Here is a 22,993-nt window from a genome sequence, read left to right as displayed (position 1 = left end):
AACCTGTGCCGAATGTGATATCACAGCGGCGGGGTCCAAGTCTAGTCTACCTGTACACGGGGATTTCCTCCTTGTACAGTTTCCCCGGTATCACCAGCCAACAGTGACATTCACCCCGGGTCTCAGAAGTTCCAGGCCTCTTTCCATTGTGACCGATGCCTGGTATCTCACCATGCCACTTTTTTTTTCTTGTGCCTCCCCTGCCCTTACCATGCCGGTAGGTATTCCATCTCAATTGCTGGGTCCCCTTCTTTGGGGCCTGTTCACCAGGCCACCCTTTGCATGTGTTCACCTACCGCCCAGTCACCCAGTGTAGGTGTGTAAAGTGTCCCACACATTCACACCCTATTGCGTCACAAAGGGCAGATCCGGGTTTGGTTCAGCCTCGTAGACCTGTGCAGGTTTTCCTGTTTGACGGCATGAGCAAGAGGAGGGGGGGGGCGTGTGAGGTAATGACTGCTCACGGATCTGATTTCACTATTATACCAACCTATGTACCTAGCTTTTCCTCAAGGCTTTTCTCGTCCAAGTGATCAATTTTTCCTACTTTTGAAAATTTCCCACATCATTGAATAGAAAACATTGTGAAGTTTGCTTGACATTGGGGGGGAGATAACTTACAGTTACCACATTTACGTTTTACCACACACCTTGCGCCCGCCCACGCACACATCATCTGAATAGCTTCACACACGAGAATCTCATAGGAAGCCAATTGAGAGATCTCGTCACCGCTACACTGTAGCCAACCCACCACCCCCAAACACATTAATGGACTCGGACACAATGGCCAGAAACAAGAACAAGGTAAGTTCTCTCTTTGATAAAGTGATTATAGATGCAATTTGGAGGTCACGATGTTGACTGAAGTTTTAGAAGGGCCAAGGCCAAGGCGCTGCTGGAAACCAAAACCAGCCGGGCAACAGCAGCAAGCCCGAGGAGCAGAAGCCGGAGGATCAGCAGCAGCCTCAAGACCAAAAGACGGAAGAGCAGAAGCCTGAGGGCACGACGCCGGTCGGGGAGTTTGGCAACTCCGCAGAGGGCGAGGGTGCCGCCCCCACCGACGAGAAGAAGCCGGAGGAGAGCAAGCCTAAAGACGCGGCTGCAAAGGCGCAAGACAAGTCTCAAGATGAGAAGAAGTCCGAAGACGCCGCCGCCGCCGCCGCCGACAGTCAACAAAAAGACGAGAAGAAGCCCGAAACGGAAGAGCAAAAGCCTGCTACACCTCCCGGCCAAGAGTCCACCGACAAGAAGCAAGCCTCCTCGGCCAACCAAGCCGGCGTCGAGGACGAGGCGGAGCCCGAGTCCGTCGTCGACAATGACAAGAAGCCCGCCGCCGACACGGCAAAGGAGCAACAAGAACCCGCAAAGGTACGCTCCCGCGACTCTGGCCGCACTGAGCTCGAAGCTGACGCCGAGGAGCCTACCGAGCTTCAGGATGGCGAGGAAGACGGCGAGGGAGAGTACTACGACGAGGACGAAGAGTTTGACGAAGGCGAGGACGGCGAGGTCTATGACGATGAGTACTACTCTGGCGACTCGCAGGATGAGGAAGAGTACGACGACGACGAGGACTATGACTCGCAAGAGGAAGAAGAAGATGAAGATGACGGCAACTACACCACCGCACAACGGGGCGGCAACAACCAGCAGATGTTGCAGCGCCAGAGGCAGCAGCAGATGCAGCAACAGCAACAGCAACAGCAACAGCAAATGATGCAGCAGCAGCAGCAGCAGATGCAGGGCGGCGGCGGCGGCGCGGGCAAGAACCCGCTCAAGTTGAGGCTTGACTTGAATCTTGATATTGAGATTACGCTCAAGGCCAAGATTCACGGTGATTTGACGCTGGCATTGCTGTGAGTACTTACTTCCCTCTTTCCCCCCCACCACCCTGCATATCTCGTCTCCTCCCCGTTTCTATGTCTCTTTTTTCAAGCTTTCTTGTTTGGTTCAATGCTGTTGTCAGGTTTCCCCAGTCCCGGGATCGTACCCGTGGACTCGGGATTTTCTGCACTTGCTACCCGCTGCGCTTCTACCTTCTTGTCAAACATCGTCATGTAACGCGATCGTTGTATTCTGGGCGGGGGTCCGATTACAGGACCCCCCCGCTTTTTCGCAGCAGTGTTCGCAACGGCGAGTCAGCTTAGAAAATCCCCCCAGTCCAGCCTCCATTGTTTTTCTTCTTTCCTTTGTTGTCCATATGAGCTGGCAAACTGGGGGGAGAGGATAGGAACCGTTTGTGGATTCCTATCCCACACATCTCTACCAATATTCTAAGCCGAGGCTTGGTGGGGCGCATCTCAGCCGACGGCGAGCGTTTCGCAAAAGTTTGCGCCGCGCGCAATCCGTTGACCGTTTTTTTATTTTTTCCTTTGTTTTTCGTGGTTGCGCGCACCCACCTCGGCCAACAAACCCGAGCAAAAAAGCGGTTTAGGAGAGACTGACCGCGACGGTTTCTCCCTAGTTCAATGTAAAAAAATGAAAAACGTCGACCAAAACCAGACCCAAAATCAACAAGGGCCGCTTCAACGCTCTGGGGGCAATTCTCTTTACGTTTCATCTTTTTTGCGTTCGGAAAAAAAGATTCGAATCCCCATGTCCACAAGGCTAACTGCATAGCGACATGATGTAGAGATGGGTAAACACCGTCCACCAAGTCGACAAGCACTCCCCGCGCCCCTGTTTCCCGACAACAACAGAAGCGGGGAGCGTACAGCAACACAACAATCTGCATCAACCAAATCTTGACGATCGAAATGTTTTAACATATCAAAAACTTAACGGCATACAGGCGAAGGAAAAACGTTTCATGTGCGTTTTTTACTCGGCGGAGGAGGCGTAAGCGGGTCCAGGGTTTTTGTCATGAGTTTTCTTTGTCATTTTTACAGAACGCGAGACCGCTTCATGAAGAGTTTGCTATTCTACCGTTTTCAAAAGACGGTGTTGTTTGGGGGATGGGGGAAAGTGCTTCGTCAGGCGAATCAAGCATGTCAGACATGTCAGACTTAGCGGCGGATATGATCTGCTCTCCAGTGTACTTGTAGGCGCCGAAATGAAATTTTCATGAACCCACTTGGACAGTTGTTCGTCATTTTCCTTGTGTATTTTCCACGGTAAAAAATTGGATATGGATAGAGTGCTGGAATTTCGCATCGCAGCTGCAAGACTTCGGCCGCGCAAGTCTACACAGTAAATCTCGTCCCAGCTTCAACATGACTTTGGCCTTACGGTAACGTTTCGAATTAACGGGTGAGCGTCTGCTTTCAACATCTTGGGGGCTGTCTGGACTAGCAGGGGGTCACAAGACAAATCTCGGCGACCTGCAGTCTGGCGAATCCCGTATCATGCCCGTGGACGAATATGCAACACCTAGCAACCGTAGCTTGCAGGCCGAGATGAGCGCCCATTCACCGGCGAGCAGCCTGAAGGTGTGGCTGATGAGGTCCCGGTCAATGTGCGGTGCTCGCACCCGATGCGTGCATTCTCGCATCATCGACATCACAAGGGCGGAAGATGGCGTCTGCCCATTCACAGTACCCGATCCGCGTAGTCGGCCGAGTGCAGCATCACAATGCAGTAAGAGTGAAGTGCCAATGCGGTCGAGGTCCAATGATGAAACATTTCAGCCTCATCAGGTGCCCACCGGGCGGCGGCTTGTGCAGGGGATAAAACCTGTTTTTTTTTTTTTTGCGTATTGCTCGCGACGTTGACAGCGGGCGATCGCAGGCGACCCCCCAAAGGGAATGGAAGAACGGTATCCAACGGATGACCCACAATGATCTAGACCGATGGCAGAGATTCTGCTCCATATTTTTGAGTCGTGTCCCGTACCGCTTTTCGCCGCCGCCGCGTCGTATCCGCGGGATCGATCATATTTGGGCATGCTATTGCGGGAAAGCCAAGCTTGGCGGAACAAGGCGTGGAAAGAGTGGTCGTCGGGTGGGTGCAGCTCCAAAAAGGCGACTCTGTTCGGACGACGTCTGGCGGGTTGGACAAACCGTGCCAGAACAATGGGATTCTGTGACCGGTTACCGGTCAAGCATTGAGCGACTTTGATTAGCGTTATGTGTCCCGTTGCACAAACGCTGTCGTTAACCGACCACCTTTCCGACTGAAGCGACAATGGCTGCCCAGAGGTGATATCATCGCTGGAGCTATGAGCAAACTGCCCGCTCGAAACGGACAATGAGCGACGGGAGAGAGATTACGCTGGGGAGAGGGAAGCTCTGTTGGCAGGGGACGCGTGGCCGACCCGAGACGTCCGGAGGAAAAGCGCCGAAGGTGATTGGCATCTTTTGCATGGCCGTCACAACTCCCATCCAACCGTCTGTGCCGTCTTCAGGAGGGAAGGGGGGGGGGGGGGGGCGGGAGGTAGAGGGGGGGGGGGCCCGGGGGGACGAAGGGGGGGGGGGGGGGGGGGGAGACTAGGGGGGGCGGGCGCAGGGGAGGGCGCGGCATGGGGGTAGCGGGGGGGTGTCGGGGGAAAAACGGGAGGCAGGGGGCGGGTGGGGGGTGGGGGCCGGGGTGCGGGGCCGCAAGGGGGGGGGGGGGGCAGCTGCGGGGAACTATGTGGCGCCGACGCTAGGGAAGCAGCCACATTTGGCGAAACGGCGGGTGATCTGCGAAAAAACGGTGGAATGGGCTCCGTTTGCGACTTGTCTCCGTGTTCCGTCTACAATAAGTGTAGGGTTGATGCCGTTATTACAGCCGGATCATGGATGGCAGAAGACGTCTCCGCCCGAGAGTTCTGGCCGGCAGGCAAACGCCTGACTGTGGCGCTTCTGTGGTTGAGTTGGTGCCAGGTGCTGGCGGTAGACGTGACGAGGTCAAAAAAGGCCGCGATCAAAGGATCTTATGCCATGGTCCAGTAAGCCTTTGCCATCGTCGTCGAAGAAATCCGACCCGTTATCCAGAGCTCGGATGATGATCGCGCCAGGGTCGTATCTGTGCCAGAGTCGAACATCGACATTCTTGAAAGACGTGCCGTCGTCGATAGGGCTATTCGCGGTAGATGGGAATTTCAACGGTAACACCCGGCCCGCATAGAGTTTGCACTACGCACGGAAATACAACGTCGGATCGCAGTGGTGGCCTAGATCGGGGGCGGTTGTGGGAGTTGAGTGCGACAGGAGAGAGGCACGTGCAGCTCGGGGGACTGTGAAGTGACAGCCGGGCGGGGTGCAGTCTACCTAGTGTACGGAGAGGATAAACTTCAATCCCAATGACGATAAGAATGAGATTAGATACTCACTGATAAGGAGACTGAAGATGTCATGTGGCTGGTGCCTGCTGTGGCACAGCGGGGTTGTGGCTGCACCTCCCCTTATCGTGGGGCGGTGTGGGGCAACAGCGCATGAATGGGAGCATGAAGCATGACGGAGCTCCAAACCCAAACAACCTTGACAAACAAATTAGCCCGTTGGTGACATCGGACGACTCTGGACGTGTTGACCGCGACCTCCAAACAAAGAAACAAACAACCACGCGTTTGAGCTACATCGGGGCCATTCTCAGACAACTTTCGATCTGGACAAAGGCTTCATCTTCGCTTCAGGCTCCAGGATTCAGAAGCATCCATCGTCATCATCACCAACCTCGCTGGCAGTCACAATGCCTGATCTCAACTCCGTCCCGGCTTCACCGCATCCTCTGAGTGCCTCGCGGCGCTCTTCCTCTCAACACATGCCGCCTCCTCCACTTCCAGCACAGTCTTCCGACTCCTCTTCCCTCAATATCCTCCCCTCGAACCAGAACACGGTCAACCACCCGCCCTCCAACCCTATCGTAGGATCTCCGCCCATGGCTCCGGTAGTAGCAGCGTCGCCTCCAGCCTTCCCAGAACCATCCGTCTCTGGCCCGGGGCCCATTCGTCACCCGCGACCCATCACCGCGTCCGACCTTCATATGCAGTTGGAAAAGGAGCAAGAGGCAGTTGTACGTTGGCAGACTTACACGCTCAGCATGACTCTATTTAACGAATGATAGGTGAACCGTCTGACACGAGAGCTCCAACTTCTCCGAACTGCCCAGAACGCCTCTGTGGCATCCAACGCCTCCTCGACATCCGCCTCCAACACGACCGAAGCACCCGACACCCACCTCCTCTCCGGCGCCGCCTTCTCTACCCCGGCCGTCCCGTCGAACAGCTCCCGCCGGCACCACCGCTCCGCTTCGAACGCTAGCACCCGAAGCCAGACGGCTGTTGCGGGTTCAGCTTCCGCGTCCACCACATCGATCCCCATCGCTCGTCCCCCGAACCCCGGCCGCCAAGATAGCGTGGCCTCCCGCCACAGCCTATCCTCGTCGCCGGCGCCCTCACAGCATTACCTGGATCCGAGCAGCAGTAGCGGCCTGACATACTTCCAGCAGCAGCGCCTGCCGCAGCAGCATACCGGAGGCACCTCGGTCGCCGCTACCCCGGGCGGCAGCGAGTCGCAGCTGTCGCCCGGCCTGATACCCACGACGTCGAGGTACGAGGAGACGGCGCTGCACCGACAAGAGCTGGAGAATGCCAAGAAGGAGAACGAAGCGCTCAAGCAGAGGATTCGTGATCTGGAGAAGATGGTCCGGGAGAAGAGCGCCGGGCGGGAACGGAGCGAGAGCACCAGCAGCGCCACGGCTGCAGCGGATGCCACCAGCGTCGGCGTCATCACCGGAGGGGCTGGCATAGCCAGCGCCAGACGTCCGGGGGGCGAGAGGGAACGGTCTTTGACGGCGATGAGCGTTGCCAGCAGTGTGGCTGTCGGCGTGCCTGATGAGGAGCTACAGGTTGGAGAGAGTGCGGCGAGCGCTGGGGTGAACCCCTGAGCTCGTGGACGATGAATAGATCTTTGCTTCGTCAAATCATTGCTAGCGATGAGATTACTCTGAATGAATCATGTGTTATGACACAAAGGGCGGCGTTTGGGAATTGCAGATAGGGAAGTTTGCCATCGCAAATGGGCAAAATAGACATCCGACTTTTCTTAGTACTAGAAATACTGACTGACAATACAACACGTACCAGTATTCATCATATTGTTTTCCATTACCGTGATACCTTGATTCCTTCTCGTCTTTCCATTTGAACCTCCTAGCCAGGCAACGTCGAGATAGCTGCTGTTACTGACGTCCGGATTCGGAGTAATTGACAAGTCGCACCATCATGTTCACCAGTGCCTTGGCTTTCTTGGCTCCTTGAATGTGGCTATGATGTGACTTTTTAGGTCTTGCTAGAAGAAGTATTTGCGATAGTAGTAGGACTTGGTACCCATTTAGTCGACTTCGCACTCTCAAGTGATGTCACATGACTTTGTAATTCGTGCGATATGTTTCCCAACGGCAAATCTACTCCAGCGAGCTTTCTTACGCGTCTGTATCAAAGTCCCGCTTTGTCGAAAGACCACAGGCTAGCAGAATTGGACGAGCCTAGGATGGAAATCAGACAGTTGCCTCAATTTCCTGACATTGTAATTACTCACGCAGGAGTCCAACTAAGAAAAGCCAACGCCGCCGAAAACCCCCTTTCATTGACAATGTGATCATTATATCTGCCTTAGCGAAATGGACCTCTTCCATCCATTAACTAATCGAAAAGCAAACGCCTTGGTTCGAATAGGACCGCCAACCTCTGGACTATCTTGCTCCGCCTCCTATGCTATTAGGACCGCCGTTCATGCTATGATGCCTTCTATTCTCTGTCATATCAACTTCCTAAATAAACCAAAAAGTTCCACCACAGCCCCTTGTATCGAAATGTCTTCGCACCTCATTTACTATGCAAAACAAAGTTGGCTTGTGTGATGGCGTGGGATCTGTTCAATATTGCCAGTTCACCTCTGCTTTGAAGAACTCTGCTTCAATCTCACCTGTTTCCATCTGTCAAGATATCAGTCAATATAGTCGAGTAGCAGAAAGCCTGCTTGGTGTGGCTTGCCTTGAGTGGGAATTCACCCAAGTGGTCTCTTCAGCAGACTGGGAGTTTGTTCAGGCCGAGCTGACATCCTGCTGCCCGGCGGGCAGGTTCACGGCCTCAAGATCGAAGAAGCCTGGTGCAGGCTTAGGAGCCGACTAAACGTATCCAAAGGCAAAGAGCATGGCTGAGAGAGTCTTGAAGGAGATATACATGGGCAATAGCATGTTGAATACGGGTGCTTGAAGATGAGTTGCTGCAATATGCTGATAGCTTGGGGAATAATAGAGGCAGATGATGAAGTGAAGTAGTTTTTGGCTGATTCTTATGAGATAAGAGCGTGAAGACTTTGACTTTTAGATGGTGTTCAAGACTTACAGCCATTCAAGGATACGATTCCATCAACGCGGTAGATACCGCATCCTCAAAGGGTCCGGACCCTGCATTGCACCCTTGCCGGCTGGTAGATACAGGGCATCATGGGTATGAGACCGGACCTTATCCGGTAACCGCCTCTCATTGAACCTAACTTGCTTACCTGCCTTAACCCCGAAGCGAGAGACGCATATAATGGAAGGATTCTAATGTCATGCAACCGCTTTAAGAAGTGGTTGCTGCTTGCATGCAGTCCGTTATAACGAACACAACCCGCCGCAACCCTACATTAGCTCCATGTCTATTCCGCTGGAGAGAAAAGCCCACCTGCGGCACACCGTATCAATAATCCCCCGAAAACCCGCAATCCTACATGTAGCAGGCGGTCTAGATCTCTTGTCCCATACTTGATAGATTGGCGTGACATTCATGGACATTGTAAGTTCCTCCGGTAGACCCTGGGGCCCCTCGTCTTGGACTTGACCATCGGTATTTTAGATCTAGCCTGTCTTGGGAACTCGTTGCTTTGCTGCTAGGACCAGCTCCTCTTGAGCGTGAAGAGATTTTTTCCACGAATCAACCTCCCACAGTACGGTTTAGAATGCGGGGAGGTTGACTGGTTGGATAAGTGCTGGACAGCATGATCAGCTGATTCCCATTGAGGATCGATTGAGAATAATCTTATAACCACACTTCTGCATAGCTGACTTGAGATACAATTATTGACTTGATCCTTGCAGCCTCTTGAGAAGGTGTCACTTTCAACAAAGAGTTCGTTGTCCAAGTCCTTGGATATAAGCATCTTACTTACCATGGAGGTAAAGAGTGTCACGGAGATAGCAGGAGGCTAGAGCTGCTACATCTCCATTCCGATCTTCTCGGTCCTAAATACCATCATGACCTAGATGGATACCTTGGTGGTGGCCGAAATATCCTCGAAAGAACAGGGCTTTATGCCGAAATATAGGTCTTGAGTTCTTCATTATTGTGGTGTGGCCTTTACTTATGGACCTCCTTGAAGTTCGACCTCGACTTTTTCGTAGCCAAAGGTGCTGTAAGAATCGAATCACTATGTCACATAATTACGCGTTGAGGCATCTGCCTGCAAAAACTACCAACTCGTAGCACTCACACTAGCATTCTTTTGACGGCTTGAGGTCAAGGAAGCAACGTAGTACCACACAAATATACCGTCAGAATCATTAGTAAAGTGGCTTCTTTTTAATGAAATTCAACTACTCATACCCTTATGCTGTGGTCTTTGCATCATGTGCTAAGGTAATTATCAATAACCTCCGCGCTCAGGACTATGCCAAGTGCGCCTACGCGGCTGATCACCTACGCGTCTGCTTCCAAGTGCCACTTTTTCAACAACGTTGACAATACTCCTGACCCGGTCAGCTGGTGGACCTGCTCAACATCCTCTCTCGAAACCCCAAATACCCGTCCCGTCACGTTTGGAACCCAGTGCCCAATGAGCTTCTCCGGCTTCACAGATCGCTTACTTAAAGTGGCAGTCAAGAACGCGCGATACGCGTCAATCCCCGGGCGCAAAAACGATGAATGAAACGGCACGTCAACCCCCTTGAGAGGGACCGCAAACGGCGTCCGCCGGAGCTCCAAGGCGCCACTGTCCAGGCCTTGAAGCGCGATGAGCTTCGCGGCGCACTCCTCGACCGCGGCCTCCACGTCCCGCGACGCCGCGGCCTCTAGGACATCCACGAACAGCGCCAGCGCGCGTTTCGTTCCCGCGCAGACGTACTGCAAGTTGGCAATGTTGTAGTTGACGACTTCGAGGAGTTCACCCGTGCGAGAGGTGACACACTGCACGACAGCGTGCAAGTCATCCTCGGTGAAGCCCCCTCCAGACCGCACTTTGGACGGGTTCACGGCCACCATGGCATATGGCGATCTTCCCTCCTCGTCATGCTGCACCACAAGCCGCATATTGAGCCCGCGGAACCACGTGATCGCCGCGAGCTCCTCGACGGTCATGGCCTCGCCCATGGTGGAGAGCGCGGCGTACTCGCCCAGAGAGTGGCCGGCAAAGAGGGCACTGCCGTCCGCGGGGACTAGTTCGCGGGAGGCGAGGTCCGCGAACCGCGCCTTGGAAAACACCGTCAGGGCGGGCTGCGCGAATTCCGTCGCGAAGAGCAGGCCGTCGGGGTGACGAAAGGTGTAGGATGTGGTCGTCTTGCCGATTTCGGCAAAGACTTTGCGCGAGGTCCCGTCTGGGCTGTTGAGGGCCATGTCCATGTAATTTTGGCGGATGGCGCGGCCTTGGCGGCCACGGAAATAAACGGTGAGCTCTTTGGGATTCTCGCGGACGATGGCGCTCAGAGCGAAACCTGGAGAAGAGGAAACGAGCGCAACGATTAGCGCTGATGTTGTGGTCAGGGTGAAGGGAAGAAACGAATACTGGAAGAAACTTACCAAAGTTGGACGCGAAATACTTGTCAGCCTTCTCCCAGACCTCTCTCGCGGCAGGGCTGGACTCGAAGAGATCCATCCCCATGCCCACCTCCTGCGAGCCCTGCCCCGTAAACACGTACGCGGCGCGCGGCTCCTCCACCTCTGCCTCGGCCGTCAGAACGACATCGCCGGTCCCGGCGACGGTGGCCTCGATCTCAATCACCTTGCGGCCCGACAACATGGCGACGTGCCGGAGCTTCACGGCGATGCTGTCCCCCGGCAACACCGTGCCGACAAAGGAAGCCTGGTATGCGTGCGTCCTCCCTTTGCCCCCGTACCAACGATTCAAGGCCGCGTGGACGGCCGCGCTCGTCCACATGCCCTGGACGATGGTACCGGGGAGGTCGCAGTACGCCGCGAAGCTCTCGGAGGCGTGGATCGGGTTGAAGTCGCCAGAGACGCGGGCGTACGTTTCCGCGACGCGGCTTACGGGGAGGATGATTGGCTCGCTGTTGAGCGGGATTGGGTTCTCCAGGGGCATCGCGTCTCCAAGGACCCTCCCTTTTCGCTGGAGATAGCTTTGGACGGGGGAATTCTGCGCGTCGGTTGATGACGAAGTGACGGCGCCGATTGCCTTTTCGCCATCCTGGGTGACGGCGTGTATGGTTCCGTGCGTCTGGATTGAGCTGATGGTGTTTTCATCTTGAAAACGAATGAACGTCTCCAGATGGAAGTTCACTTTTAGGCCGATAAAAAGCGCGAGATTGACGCTCTGGTCGAGCGTGATGAAGCTCCTCGACGAGAGGACGGCGGCATCTGAAGCATTCTTGATGTGAACCTGAGTGGTTGGCAGGACAGAGGTCTCGAAAGTCCTTTGATGATCTCGGAACTTGCCACGAATGAAGAACCGGGACGTGACCTCTATCACCGGTTGCTCCTCACGGGTGATGATGCATTTGATCTCGACGACCTTTCCGTTGGCTTGGTTGAGAACGGAGACGATGGAAGAATGGCTCGCGACGCCATCTCCTTCTCGTAGAATAGGGCCCAGGGACTTGAACCTATTCGAAAGGTGCACCAGTCTCGAAAGGTCGCCTTCAATGGCACCTGAGCAGAGTGGTTTAACAAGGGCCTTCCAACCGAGTATGATTGCGAGATCCAAAGGCACAGCTAGGCTACCGCTCTGGTCTGCTGACGCAACCAGACCTCCCGAGATGGCCGAAAACCGTTGGATCATCTCACGGGTGACTGTGACGCGGTCGCCCGTGAACGAGGTGCCCGCAGTCTCTTCGAGGCTCGCCGTTGCGTTTGCTGCCGGCATGGTCGCGTGGCCGATCCAAGTCCGCCAGTAAAACGTCCTAATGGCGTCGTCTTTCCCATCCTGACACTCTCGGATGGGAGCGTACCCTGCTTCGGGGTGGTATTCGAATCTCGAGTTCAGACACGCGGGACGTCCGGTGATCGTCTGTCTATTGAAAATCCGGACCACGATAATCTTGGATACCGGAGATTCGAGACCGACTTCGGCGACAAGATCATTTTGTCTGTCAAAAACCGAGATTTTGGTGCGTTCTGGCGAGTTTGGCGACGACACCTTGAACGTGAAGCCCGATACTGGCTTCAAGAGACGTCTGATGGCGTTCGGGACGATGCGGTGGTTGCCCGAGACCACTGATTCTGTAGTCAAGAGAGCGTAGCGCCAGGATCGCTCCGTGCCCGCCAGAAACTGGCACCAAACTTCGATTGGAGGTGGCTCGATGTCTGGGTACGGCAGGATGTTGTACGTGATGCCCTTGGGATCTCTGGTTGACACAACGCCAGGGGGAATCTGCGCTGGGGGGAGCTCAATGGCGCCGCCGAATGACTCAATGGCAGGCACTTGAGCGGTATTGCCTTCATATGCGACTTTGAAGGTCCCGTCAATCATGCCGGCGTTGATATCGTGGAGCATCTCACGGATGGGTCGATTAATGCTGTCTGGGGTCGAAAAAGCGGCGGCCACTGGTCCGTGGAGGATAAAGGTGCGTCCAACGTCCCCGTCAATGAGCGCCTCGAGATTTTCGGATTGCCAGAGCGAATCTTTCTTGAAATAAGTCTCAAAATTGTCATCCAGAACCGGGATGAACGGTACCGGTTTCTGCCCTGGCTGGAGGCAAAGACTGAGAAAATACTCTATATCCTCAACAGAGAGCAGGCGCCGACCGGCTTCGGGGCAGAGATCTGAGAGCTTCGAGAGGTATTCAAGAGGCCGATTTTGTAGTGTCTGGTAGTCGTTCAGACTCGCTGCCCGCTGGTTTCGTGAGCCCAGGAAGCGGGAGACGAGGCGACGGCAAAAATCAGATACAAGAGCCAGATAAGAAGGGTCCACCCAGTTATGACCTCCCTCCTTGTATGGGCAGTAGACGAGCTGGATCAGACGTGATGTGACTTCCAGGTATGTCATGTTGCCAAGATCGGTAGGTCCGTCTTGGTTTATCCCGAACCATACCTTTTGGAAGTCGCGATTCAATCTGTCGACGATGTACTTCTTCTTGTTCATCAAAGCCGGTACCCGCTGATCGCGAGGTTTGCTGAAGATATCACGATCGAGTTCGGCCCAGAGTTGAGCTCCGCGGGTAGCTATAACATGGATAGGTTGGCCCATCTCGGAAGTGACACTCAGAATCGAGCCGGCGCCGCTGCGCGAGCTCATTGTGCCCTCCCACTGATGGTCTTGGACACCACGCGCCGCTGCAATGGCTGTTTTGGCCTCGAGAGATGTGTGGGCTTCCAGGGCGACCATCATGCTGCTACCGTAGAGAATACCGTCAAAGGGCATAGGAGCATGCCCAAAGGCTTCGCTCCACGATCCGTCCAGATACGGTAGCGTATCGCTGCCGCTCGGATCGCCGAAGCCGCTTCCGGCCACGAGAATGATGTTTGGCAACGCGCGAATCCTGCTGTACGCCCGCAGGATGGGGTCATGAAAGTCCTCGCACGAGTGGTGCCCACCACCACGGCCCCCAGTCCACTGCAGGATGACAGGGAACCCAGGGTGCGCCCTCGCGATGTCGAGCACGGCATTGATGGCCTCCTCGGAGCCCGGCTTGAAGGAAATATGCCGGATGCCGAGGCCAATGTACTCCGCCACAATCTCCGGCCCAGGTACGCCGGCGCCGATGGTGAGCCCGTCGATGTTGATGCCCTCGGATCGCAGGCGCCGGACGAGACGGATCTGCCAGGCGAGGGCCCGCGGATTCAGATAGAGCAGGTTGACGGTGATGCCGCGCCCGGGAGGACATTCGTCCGCCAGCTTGCGCAGCGCCGCGTCCATGGTGGCTTCGTCGTGGTAGCCTCCGCCCGCGAGCTCTACGTGGAACCCGGCTCTCATGGCGGCGGAGACGAAGTCGACGTGCTTGGTCGTTGGCGTCATGCCGCCGATGATGATGGGCGGGAGACTGAGAAGTCGGCTGAGACGGGTGTTGACGAACGTCTCTTGCGCCGAGGTTCTGACCAGCTTCGCCTGGTAGGAAGCGGCCCAGTCGGGGTTGTAAGTGATGGGACCGCTGGAGTTGAATATTTCAATCATGCCGCCGATCTCAGGGTCGGTGGACTTGAGCGAGCCGGCCATGATGATCCGTACCCCGCGGCCTTGCTTATTGTTGGCAGTTAAGCTGCCGATGCCGCTGTTGCCACCGGGGCCAAAGTCGATGACGTGAGTGCAGCCTGGGAACGAGGTGCTCTTTTCCCAGTCAACGCGTTGGGAGCAGACCATGCGTACCAAGGCGGGGACGAGATTCTGGTTTCCCTGATTTCTCTGTCTGAGGTCGAGACCTTTGAAGGTGTCATAGACTGGTATCAAAAGCTTGTCCGAGTGCATTACGACCCCGTCAAGATCGCAGCAGATCTTTTCCACAGCGGCGTCGAGATGGCTACTGTGGAACGGCGCGCCGATGGAGAGAAATTGACTAGAAAAGGGTCTTTTCCGCTTGGAGAATGGTGTTCGCGTCTCGCTCACTCCCGAGACGGTCTTGAGGGGCCTCAGCTTCCTACCCAGAGCATGTAGAGACGAAGGGGGTCCTGCATAGACAAAGTTGTCCCGGCCGTTTGCGAGGGCCATCTGAACCCGAGCATGTTTTGGGAGATGGGAGTTGAGCTCATCGACGCTCTTCTGCAACTGGGTTTGGCCTAGACCGCGGATGCTGAGCATGGAGGACGGCTGTCCCTCGTCGTTGGCTAGGGAGTCGGACACAGTGTTGGGATCGACTGTCTCCGATGACGAGGCCTCGTGAGCCCTCAGGCCAATGGAATAGAGGATCTTTAGCGCAACCAGGGCGTTGCTGTAGAACGATTCCCACGAGTCTGAGGATGCGATAGCTGCAGCAGTGATGACGCCCTGAGAGTGACCAGAAAGACCCCGGAAGCTTGCAAGATATTGCCCTGGAGTCAAGCCGAGGGCGTGACAAACGACGGCGAAGCGCGAAAGCTGGACGAGTCCGATGAGCGGGAAACTGATACTTGGCGTCGTCATGTCCGCCGGAGCGGTATTCGGGCGGCGAAGCCACTCCAGGACGCTGATGCTCGGGCGATGCGGGAGCGTCTCATCATCTCCCGTCGGTGATCTTGACAGGTTATCGAGGTGCTTCGCCGATGAGGTGATGAGCTGGTACAAGAAGCCATCGTACGTGTTATTGAGCTGTCGGAGCTCCTCAAAGTAGGTCTTGGTGATGCCCTGCCCGCCAAAGACCGCATACAAGCAGACAGACCCCTCGTCAGCCGCCATGAGCAGCGCAGACGTCGTGGGCCGCTGAAGCAGGCGCGGGATGGCCTCCCTGGCGGCGTAGAACGCGCGCAGCAGGGCCAATTTGGCGGCATCGTTGATCTGGAGGCCGCAGACGAGGGTGTGTACGTTTCGGGAGCTGAGATACTCGAACTCGAAGTAGTCTAGGACGGAGCGGGCGACGGGCTGCGCAGGCCTGCCGACGCCAAGGCAGAACTCGAGGAACTGGGCGACGAGTTCGATGGGTGTGATCTGGTCCGAGGAGGATTCTAGTGTTTCCACTTCCACCATCGTCTCTAGATACTGGTCCCGGAGTATGCTGGCTTCGCCAAAGGCACCGACGGGTATCGGGACGGACGCCCGGGCGGCTTTGTGGCATATCTGGAGGGGAAGGAAGTCACCCTCCTCCCCCGCAAAGCCGGAGCAGGAGGACTTGTTGCTTGGGGGCACAAAGTCGTTGCCGTGCTCCGAGTCGCACGTCGCCGGTGTGCCGAGGTCAGGGCTGGCGCACGATGAGAAGAAGCCGCTGTGTTCTGTGAGGGAGGAGGGTGTCGATGAGCGTGCGCTGCTCTCTAGGGAATAGAGGCGGTTCAGGTTGAATGCCGCCATGGGGAGGGTGTGTATTGGGGCTGGGGCGGCCATGATGCTATGATGGAAAGAAGCCCGGGGTATGAATAGATTGAAGACAATGCTGAATGAAATACAAAGTAACGAAGTTCAGTGCTGCTATAGAAAGTGGGAGATGTAGCAACTGGAGTGGATCTTGATCTGCGTTGAAGAAGAGTGACGCGAGGCCGTTACATCTTAAGGCTTTGGTGTAAGACAGTCTATGTGGAATGGAGGACGAAGGGGTAAAGTGAAAGGCTGGTTTACTTATCATTCAAACCCACAGAGCAAAGATTGAATGCCATGATCATGTGAACAACTACTGGGCGATATCTTTGAAGTCTGATGAAGCTGAGAAGCAGCTATACAGAGTGCGTGGATTGATAAGTAGCGCTTGACCGGATCAAGGCATCAGGAAGCAATGAAGTGAGCTTGACACACTTGCTGCGCCGCATGGCGTTCTCGACGGCTATTCAAATGCCATGGTAAGGTTTATGGCCATCTCTCAACTCGGATACTTTGTATAGCAGATGTGGCGGCGCCGCCATCGGGTAGGATGCTTCCACGTTCCCCTGCTCACCTCTCACCTGTCACTCTCGCGCCCGCCCTACTGTTCCAAAAGAAAGCAGGATTAGGCTGCCTCGAACTCGTGACCCATGCGCGCCATTGCCGAGCTGTTGCTAAGACAAAATAAGCAGACTCTCATGCAGGGTAATGCGAGGCCATCCGTTTTGTCGGGAGATTCTAGCCCATCATCCAGGTTTGTAACCTTATCGGGGAAAGGTCCATGTGGAATCGGCAGCTATGGGACGGTCCAACAGGTATCCGTAGGTCCTAATCTGTCGGTCGAATGAGAAACTCCGACTCGTAGTAGCTCGTAAGTAGTCCCCTTGCGGCCCGAAGCAAGTAGGTATTCGTTGGCGAGGCGCTCGTCCTCGTCCTGTTAGAACAAGTCACACCACACACGAGGGAACAGGGGCCGAACAGGCGGGGAGGGGAGGGTGGGGGGAACGAGCAATGAGCAGGGCCACAAGACGCCAACGAACCTCTATTCCTACCTGTTCAAACAGGAGCGGCTACGTCCACTCATTATAACGAAGGCGCGTGGCTTAGCGGGATTGGAATCGGCAAGCCGGAAGTCTGGTATAAGCTATGCCGGCCGCTGGTGTTCCATTCGTATCCGTACAAACACAACAGACTGGAACAGAGAGATCCTTCCACGCGGCTAAGACGATCAACACCCCCGCGCGCCCTTAAATCCGCGGCACTGCATCCGTGGTACGAGCGGTTTGCCGTTTGCCGCCGGTCGCTCAGTCCACCCCAACCGAAGCGAAATGCTGCCGGAATGTCGGTGGGCTTGCTGTGCCTCACGCTATGCTATAGACAGTGCAGTGAGCCTGCAGCCCTCAGCAGGGTCGAGGAGGGTGAGACGGTAAAGGCAGGTCCATTTTGATTCACTTCGAGTCAGTTTGGTAGGTTGGTTACCGGTAGGTAGTAGGTTAGGTACAAGCCTTGCCCAGACAAAGTAAGATAAGGTATTCCTGAGCTGTCGCAACTTGCAGTTTCTTGGGCTTCCTTTCATACGAGGGCTGACTGGTACCGTGGTTCACGGACACACCCAGGGAGTACCACAAAGTTACCCGCGTGGAGGTACTAACATACGCAAGCCGTAGCCGTACCAGAATCACGCACTTCGGAGAATTGTGTCGAAAGTCTTGACAGCATCAAAGGGGCCGAAAATTACATATAGCCAAGGGCCTGCCGACAAGAGGGATCGTGATCGTCCTCGTCCCAGCCCTTTCTGGACCATGATCCATGGCTTTGCACCGGTCTTCTCCACCTCCACGCTTCCTACCATCGCCACTTGAAGATTGACTCTTTTTGCTCCACCCCGAGAAGATCGTCGTTCATCAGCTCAGCCCTATTCATCTCCATCTTTTGCGTGCCCGGTTTTTCTCCAAGCAAGTCAAGAGCCTAGTCTATACACCAAGCTTCGTGGCGTGGCTTGGCCCAAACCGCAAACCCCAACGGGATACATCCGCCTCAGCGCTGGCGCACTCTGGTGCCCCCTCGGGTATCGCGATCACCTCGACTTTCAGTGGCGCCACCGCACCAGCCACAGTGGCAGCAAACCAGGCAGTTTTTGGGTCTCGAAGAAGCAATAGCAGTTTGAAGAGATCTACTTCAGTCTGTTCGCATTCATAATCTTTATTATTACGACAAGGAAGAAATCATATGCAATGGGCAGCAACGATAGGTCCTCCTCGGGAGAAGCCAAGCGGCGCCGAGCCATCAGCAACGCCCAGAGGCGAGCCCTCCGCGCCTGGTACTACGACCAGTCCGAGGGCCCCAAGACGCAGGCCGACGCCTCGGTGTGGTGGCACGAGGTCTACGGCTACCACCTCAACTCGAGCACGGTCAGCGAGATCCTCAGCTACAAGTACGACTTTCTCGACGCGGACCCGTACGCCGCGGCCATGGGCGGCCCCGCCGACGACGACGAGAGGAAGCGGGACCGGTCGGCCAAATGGGAGGAGCTCGAGGAGGAGCTCATCAAGTGGATGCTCTGCTACGAGTCCATTGCCGGCGAGGGCAGCGTCACCAACAGCATGCTGTGCCAGCGCGGCGCCGAGCTTTGGTACACCTTGCCCTGCTACCAGGGCATGCCGGTACCCAAGTGGAGCGAGGGGTGGAGGAGCCGCTTCAAGGCGCGGTACAAGCTGCGCCGGTACAAGATGCTCACGGAGATGGCGAATGCCTTTTCCTCCGACGACTACTCGTCTGGTGCGTCGTCTTCAACGGCTTCGGGTTACGGCTCCATCTCGTATGGCTAATGTGGGGGGAGAGAGAGAGTCGGATTTGGCGTTTAGTTTGGGAGAAGGCGTTTGTGAGGTGCCTTGTTTTCCGAGCTCGTTTTAGTCCAACTGGTCTGGACCGTCTGGTGATTACATGTACCCACCAGAGCCTGCATGCCAAGTTTGTCCCTTGTTTGATGGGAGTGGTTGGTTGTTTTGGATAGTGATCAAATTGTTTTTGAAGCCCTTACTGTTAGGTAGCCAGGTAGTAAGCATTGATTCAGCCGCAGGGCTATTTCGTTTGATACATGTTAGCCCTTCTTTAACGTCTCATGGATCGTTCATTCATGTCCGCGCGTGTGTGATGTCTGAGAAATATGAGTTTTCCAATTCGCCTGGATATCCTCGGGCGCAGATTGGCTCTGGCTACGCTGCGAGTTGCAAAAGGAAAAAGGGGACTTTTGTCGCTCCCTTTTCTCATCTCATCTTAGACATCTCACCCCTCCGTTTTTAGCTTCAGGCCAACGACTGAACAATGCCCGGTTCCTGCGCAGCAAGCTTGAGCTCAAACTCGCGCAAGATGGCGAATCAGGGCTTTACAACCAGAAGGTGGCTTGCCGAGATTATGACACCCCCGCGTGTCTAGACCCAACGGCCGACATTCATGTCCAACGATGTCCTACTATTGTACAAGCGACAGCCGGCCATCCGTGGGGTTGCGGCAATAGTGGGGCAAGGAAGCAATAGTAAGACAGACGAGCTCCTAAGCAAAGCTTGAGTTCTTGTGGGCAAGACACGCCAGAGGAATCTCGTCCGAACCACTCTTTGCGTGACCTATCTAGGGAATCCAGCCGGATGACCGGGCCAGATTGGACGGATGTCTGCCAGCGAGAGTGCAAGAGTAGCATTTGCCACCCTGTTTGCGCCAACAGGAGGGCTTCACGGCCAAACTTGCGACGAAGAAACGGGCGGAGAGTATGCAGGTTGGTAGGCGAAGGGGTCTGGCACAAGGGACAAGCGGGGGTAAGGGGATAGCACAGCTGGGACCCTAGCTGCATATTTGTACCATGGTCTAACTTGATCAGGAAGGTCGAAAGACGACTCCATAAACGAGGTCGCGCGAGGGGACTCCAAGGGTCCTCCTTGCTCGAGGGGTTCTGTGGGAGTTACGCACGAACATGCACTTTTGGACAGGCTTTCTGATCCTCAGGGTCCTCACGCAGAAACACGGATCTGCCACCCCATGATCTGAGCGGGACACTCCCGGCGATATGTCTCCGCTGTTTTTTTTCTCGTATGCCGTCCGCTGAAGAGGTCGTAGGATTCCTCTCTGTAAAACGGATCGTGGATGACCGTACTTTTACGACCTCGAATTATCGAATACTTCTCTAGACGTGATCGTGAGCCGTGGAGAAAGCAGCTATAACGAAACTGTGCCTTTGGATGAGTTTCCCGCTCTACGCGATGACGGGATGGCTGAAATAATTGAACAGTTTCTTAAATACAATAAGGCTTCGTGTTTTGCTAGGACGGCTTCCTCTAAATTAATCTGCATCCTTGGCTCGTTCGCAGCTGTATAGAACAACTCCAGATTTCCGGAGCAAACAATTTGATTACACCTCTTATTGGTTTCCAAGATTCTGATCATGTCTCATTGGGATCCATCCGCGATGGGTCTCGGTAGTGTTTTGCTGCTAGGCCCTATGGCCTGGGTAGGTCTTGCATTACATTACAGTCTGACAGTTATGCAGAATAACATACAGCTCGCTGACCTATGCTAATGCTTCGTTAGATGTTGGTCGTCTGTGCTTACCGCCTGTATCTTCACCCGCTGTCCCAGTATCCCGGTCCGTGGTTGGCGAGGGTGACGAGGTGGTATTCTGCCTACCACTCTTGGAAGGGAGACATACACGTGGACATGGCAAGATGCCATGAGAAGTACGGTAAAAAATCCCCAATGATCCATGCAGAGAAAAATTCGAGTCTGATTTCAATTTTTTCCAGGACGGGTTGTGCGGTATGCGCCGGATCGTCTCTTATTCGACTCCGTGCAGAGCGTCCACGGTGAGTCAATCCAACCAAGCTTGACTGGGCTAAGATCCGAACTTCTATGTAAACTGACATGCTTATACGTTGTCAATAGATATCTATGGACATTCAAGCAATGCCATTAAAGCGAAGTCATACTCTGCGCTGTTGCACGGAGCGCCAAATATCCTCACGGCTCGTGACAAGAAGCAACATGGCAAGCGCAAGCGCATCATCAGCCAGGGCCTATCTGATAGCAAGATGAGGGCTCTGGAGCCGAAAATCCTCAACCAGATCAAAATTTTCTGCGACGTGCTATACGGTACCCCCGGGGCAGCGACAACTGCAGGGCAGACTTCCGCGGCTGCTTGGGGTTCGCTGAGGAACATGTCGAAATTCTGTGTGTTTTCAGCAGTATTTAACATTGAAAAAGATCCACCGCGCTAATCTATAGAAAAAAGGTGACTACCTGGCAATGGACATCATGGCATCCATCATCTTCAGCAGCAAGTACGACGCTCTCAGCCACGAGGAATACCGCTGGGTGCCGGATACCATCTCCGAGTCCAACGTCCGCGTCGGCGTGCTCTTCCAGATCCCCGAGTGGAAGGGCTTCCTCAAGCTGGACAAGACCTTCTTCCCCAGCTCCATCAAAGCGCGCAACCGTTTCATTGGTTTCATCACAAAGGTTCTTAGCACCCGCCTCAGCCTAGGCAAACGCGAAAAATGCGAAGACATCTTTTCGTCATTGGCGGATGCGAGGGATGACGCCGGAGAGGGGCTCACGTTGCAGGAGCTTCAGGCTGAAGCTGCTACCTTGATTGTTGCTGGTGAGTCAGATTTCTTGAAAGTGATTTGCGTCTCGAGATTCATTAGCGTGCAAATAAGTTGGTTAATTCGAGTTTGAAGGCTCCGATACCACATCCACTGCTCTGGCCTGCTTGTTCTTCTATCTCAGTCGCTGTCCCGATCTCTATCAGCAGGCCGCCGCCGAAGTCAGAGGAACATTCAACGACTCTAGAGAGATCTGCACTGGTCCAAAGTTGAACAGCTGTGTCTTCCTACGCGCTTGCGTCGACGAGGCCCTCCGCATCGTTCCCCCGGCAGGCAGTGCCCTATGGCGTGAAGTCCTACCGGGAGGCATCACAGTCGACGGCCACCACGTCCCGGCCGGGTACGACGTCGGCGTCGGCCTCTACGCTATCCACCACAATCCGTCCTATTTCCCCGAGCCTGAAAAGTTCCGACCCTCTCGTTTTCTGGGAGAGGCCACCCTTTCACACATGGCCACCGCTCAGGGGAAATCACCAAAGTCGGCCTATGCGCCCTTCTCGCTCGGCTCGCGGAGCTGTCTGGGAAAGGGACTCGCTTTGACGGAGCTGATGCTTACAATGGCCATGGTTTTGTATTTCCTTGACTTTGAGACCGTCGAGAATCAAGATTGCCCGGAGAGCTTCGAGGTTCGTGACCATGTCACGGCTGTAAAGGATGGGCCTATGCTGCAGTTCAGACCAGCTATACGTGAGAAACTGATGGCTTAGATCGGCAAGCGCAAGACTTTTCCGGACGAAAGTCTTGGAAAATTGTATCGGGCGCTAGGGAAGTCTGTAGATTGAGACTGTAGTCTGTGACATGTCTAGGGGTGCAAGGTGAATGGAGGTCATTGGATGGCTTCGTGCAGTTTACTCGTACATGAATGCAGCCAAGAGTGGGAGTGATCTATGAATGTGGTGTTGTCTTTCTGGGGTCCCGATAGAAGTATGATAGTGCCTTACGCACAGTTAGTTGATGTATAGCCGCCAAGGGCATTTCGAAGTGCTCAGGTATTCCGCGGAGCAAGCTTCCACTACTACGGCTATTCTCTTGTTTCTTTACACTTCACTAGAAAATGTCAGCAATTTCCAACAAACTTCGCGGTCAATAGCCCTGCTGACTGTAAACTAAAAGCCCACGTCGAATCTTCGCAATTACAAGTCCTTGAGAATCATCAACGAGAAGCCACGGCCATTAGTGCATGTGGTTTTTAAAACACATCAGCTATCCATCCCATTATAAATAGAGGCTTGATTTAACTTTTACTCGATCTTCGCCCCAAATGATATTAGATATGTAGAAGAAGAACCTGAC

The 22,993-nt window shown here is 54.7% G+C and overlaps 6 protein-coding genes across 6 annotated transcripts; 4 read left to right on the top strand and 2 right to left on the bottom strand.

The window, feature by feature from the left end:
• Positions 1–786: 786 nt before the first annotated feature.
• On the top strand, positions 787–1,860 carry CORC01_08422 (uncharacterized protein; the record flags this gene model as incomplete). Its single annotated transcript, XM_022620053.1, has 2 exons — positions 787–807; positions 877–1,860. The coding sequence occupies 2 exons, from the start codon at positions 787–789 to the stop codon at positions 1,858–1,860; spliced, it is 1,005 nt and encodes a 334-aa protein (XP_022473510.1).
• Positions 1,861–3,631: 1,771 nt separating this feature from the next.
• CORC01_08421 (uncharacterized protein) lies at positions 3,632–3,883 on the bottom strand (the record flags this gene model as incomplete). The annotated part of the gene is made up of 1 exon (XM_022620052.1): positions 3,632–3,883. The coding sequence occupies one exon, from the start codon at positions 3,881–3,883 to the stop codon at positions 3,632–3,634; it is 252 nt and encodes an 83-aa protein (XP_022473509.1).
• Positions 3,884–5,610: 1,727 nt separating this feature from the next.
• On the top strand, positions 5,611–6,807 carry CORC01_08420 (uncharacterized protein; the record flags this gene model as incomplete). Its single annotated transcript, XM_022620051.1, has 2 exons — positions 5,611–5,934; positions 5,986–6,807. The coding sequence occupies 2 exons, from the start codon at positions 5,611–5,613 to the stop codon at positions 6,805–6,807; spliced, it is 1,146 nt and encodes a 381-aa protein (XP_022473508.1).
• Positions 6,808–9,604: 2,797 nt separating this feature from the next.
• On the bottom strand, positions 9,605–16,079 carry CORC01_08419 (chain elongation-2; the record flags this gene model as incomplete). The annotated part of the gene is made up of 2 exons (XM_022620050.1): positions 9,605–10,614; positions 10,700–16,079. The coding sequence occupies 2 exons, from the start codon at positions 16,077–16,079 to the stop codon at positions 9,605–9,607; spliced, it is 6,390 nt and encodes a 2,129-aa protein (XP_022473507.1).
• Positions 16,080–18,283: 2,204 nt separating this feature from the next.
• Positions 18,284–18,877, top strand: CORC01_08418 (centromere binding protein B; the record flags this gene model as incomplete). Its single annotated transcript, XM_022620049.1, has 1 exon — positions 18,284–18,877. One exon carries the CDS (start codon positions 18,284–18,286, stop codon positions 18,875–18,877), a length of 594 nt encoding a protein of 197 aa, XP_022473506.1.
• A 1,631-nt stretch (positions 18,878–20,508) lies between these two features.
• On the top strand, positions 20,509–22,407 carry CORC01_08417 (fatty acid synthase alpha subunit reductase; the record flags this gene model as incomplete). Its single annotated transcript, XM_022620048.1, has 6 exons — positions 20,509–20,550; positions 20,631–20,781; positions 20,843–20,902; positions 20,982–21,266; positions 21,328–21,696; positions 21,776–22,407. The coding sequence occupies 6 exons, from the start codon at positions 20,509–20,511 to the stop codon at positions 22,405–22,407; spliced, it is 1,539 nt and encodes a 512-aa protein (XP_022473505.1).
• Positions 22,408–22,993: the final 586 nt, after the last annotated feature.

This window comes from Colletotrichum orchidophilum (genome assembly GCF_001831195.1).
Source record: "Colletotrichum orchidophilum strain IMI 309357 chromosome Unknown Scaffold_71.1, whole genome shotgun sequence".
Taxonomy (NCBI): domain Eukaryota; kingdom Fungi; phylum Ascomycota; class Sordariomycetes; order Glomerellales; family Glomerellaceae; genus Colletotrichum; species Colletotrichum orchidophilum.
The sequence above is the reverse complement of the archived record's forward strand: the minus strand, read 5'-3'. Positions and strand labels throughout refer to the sequence as shown.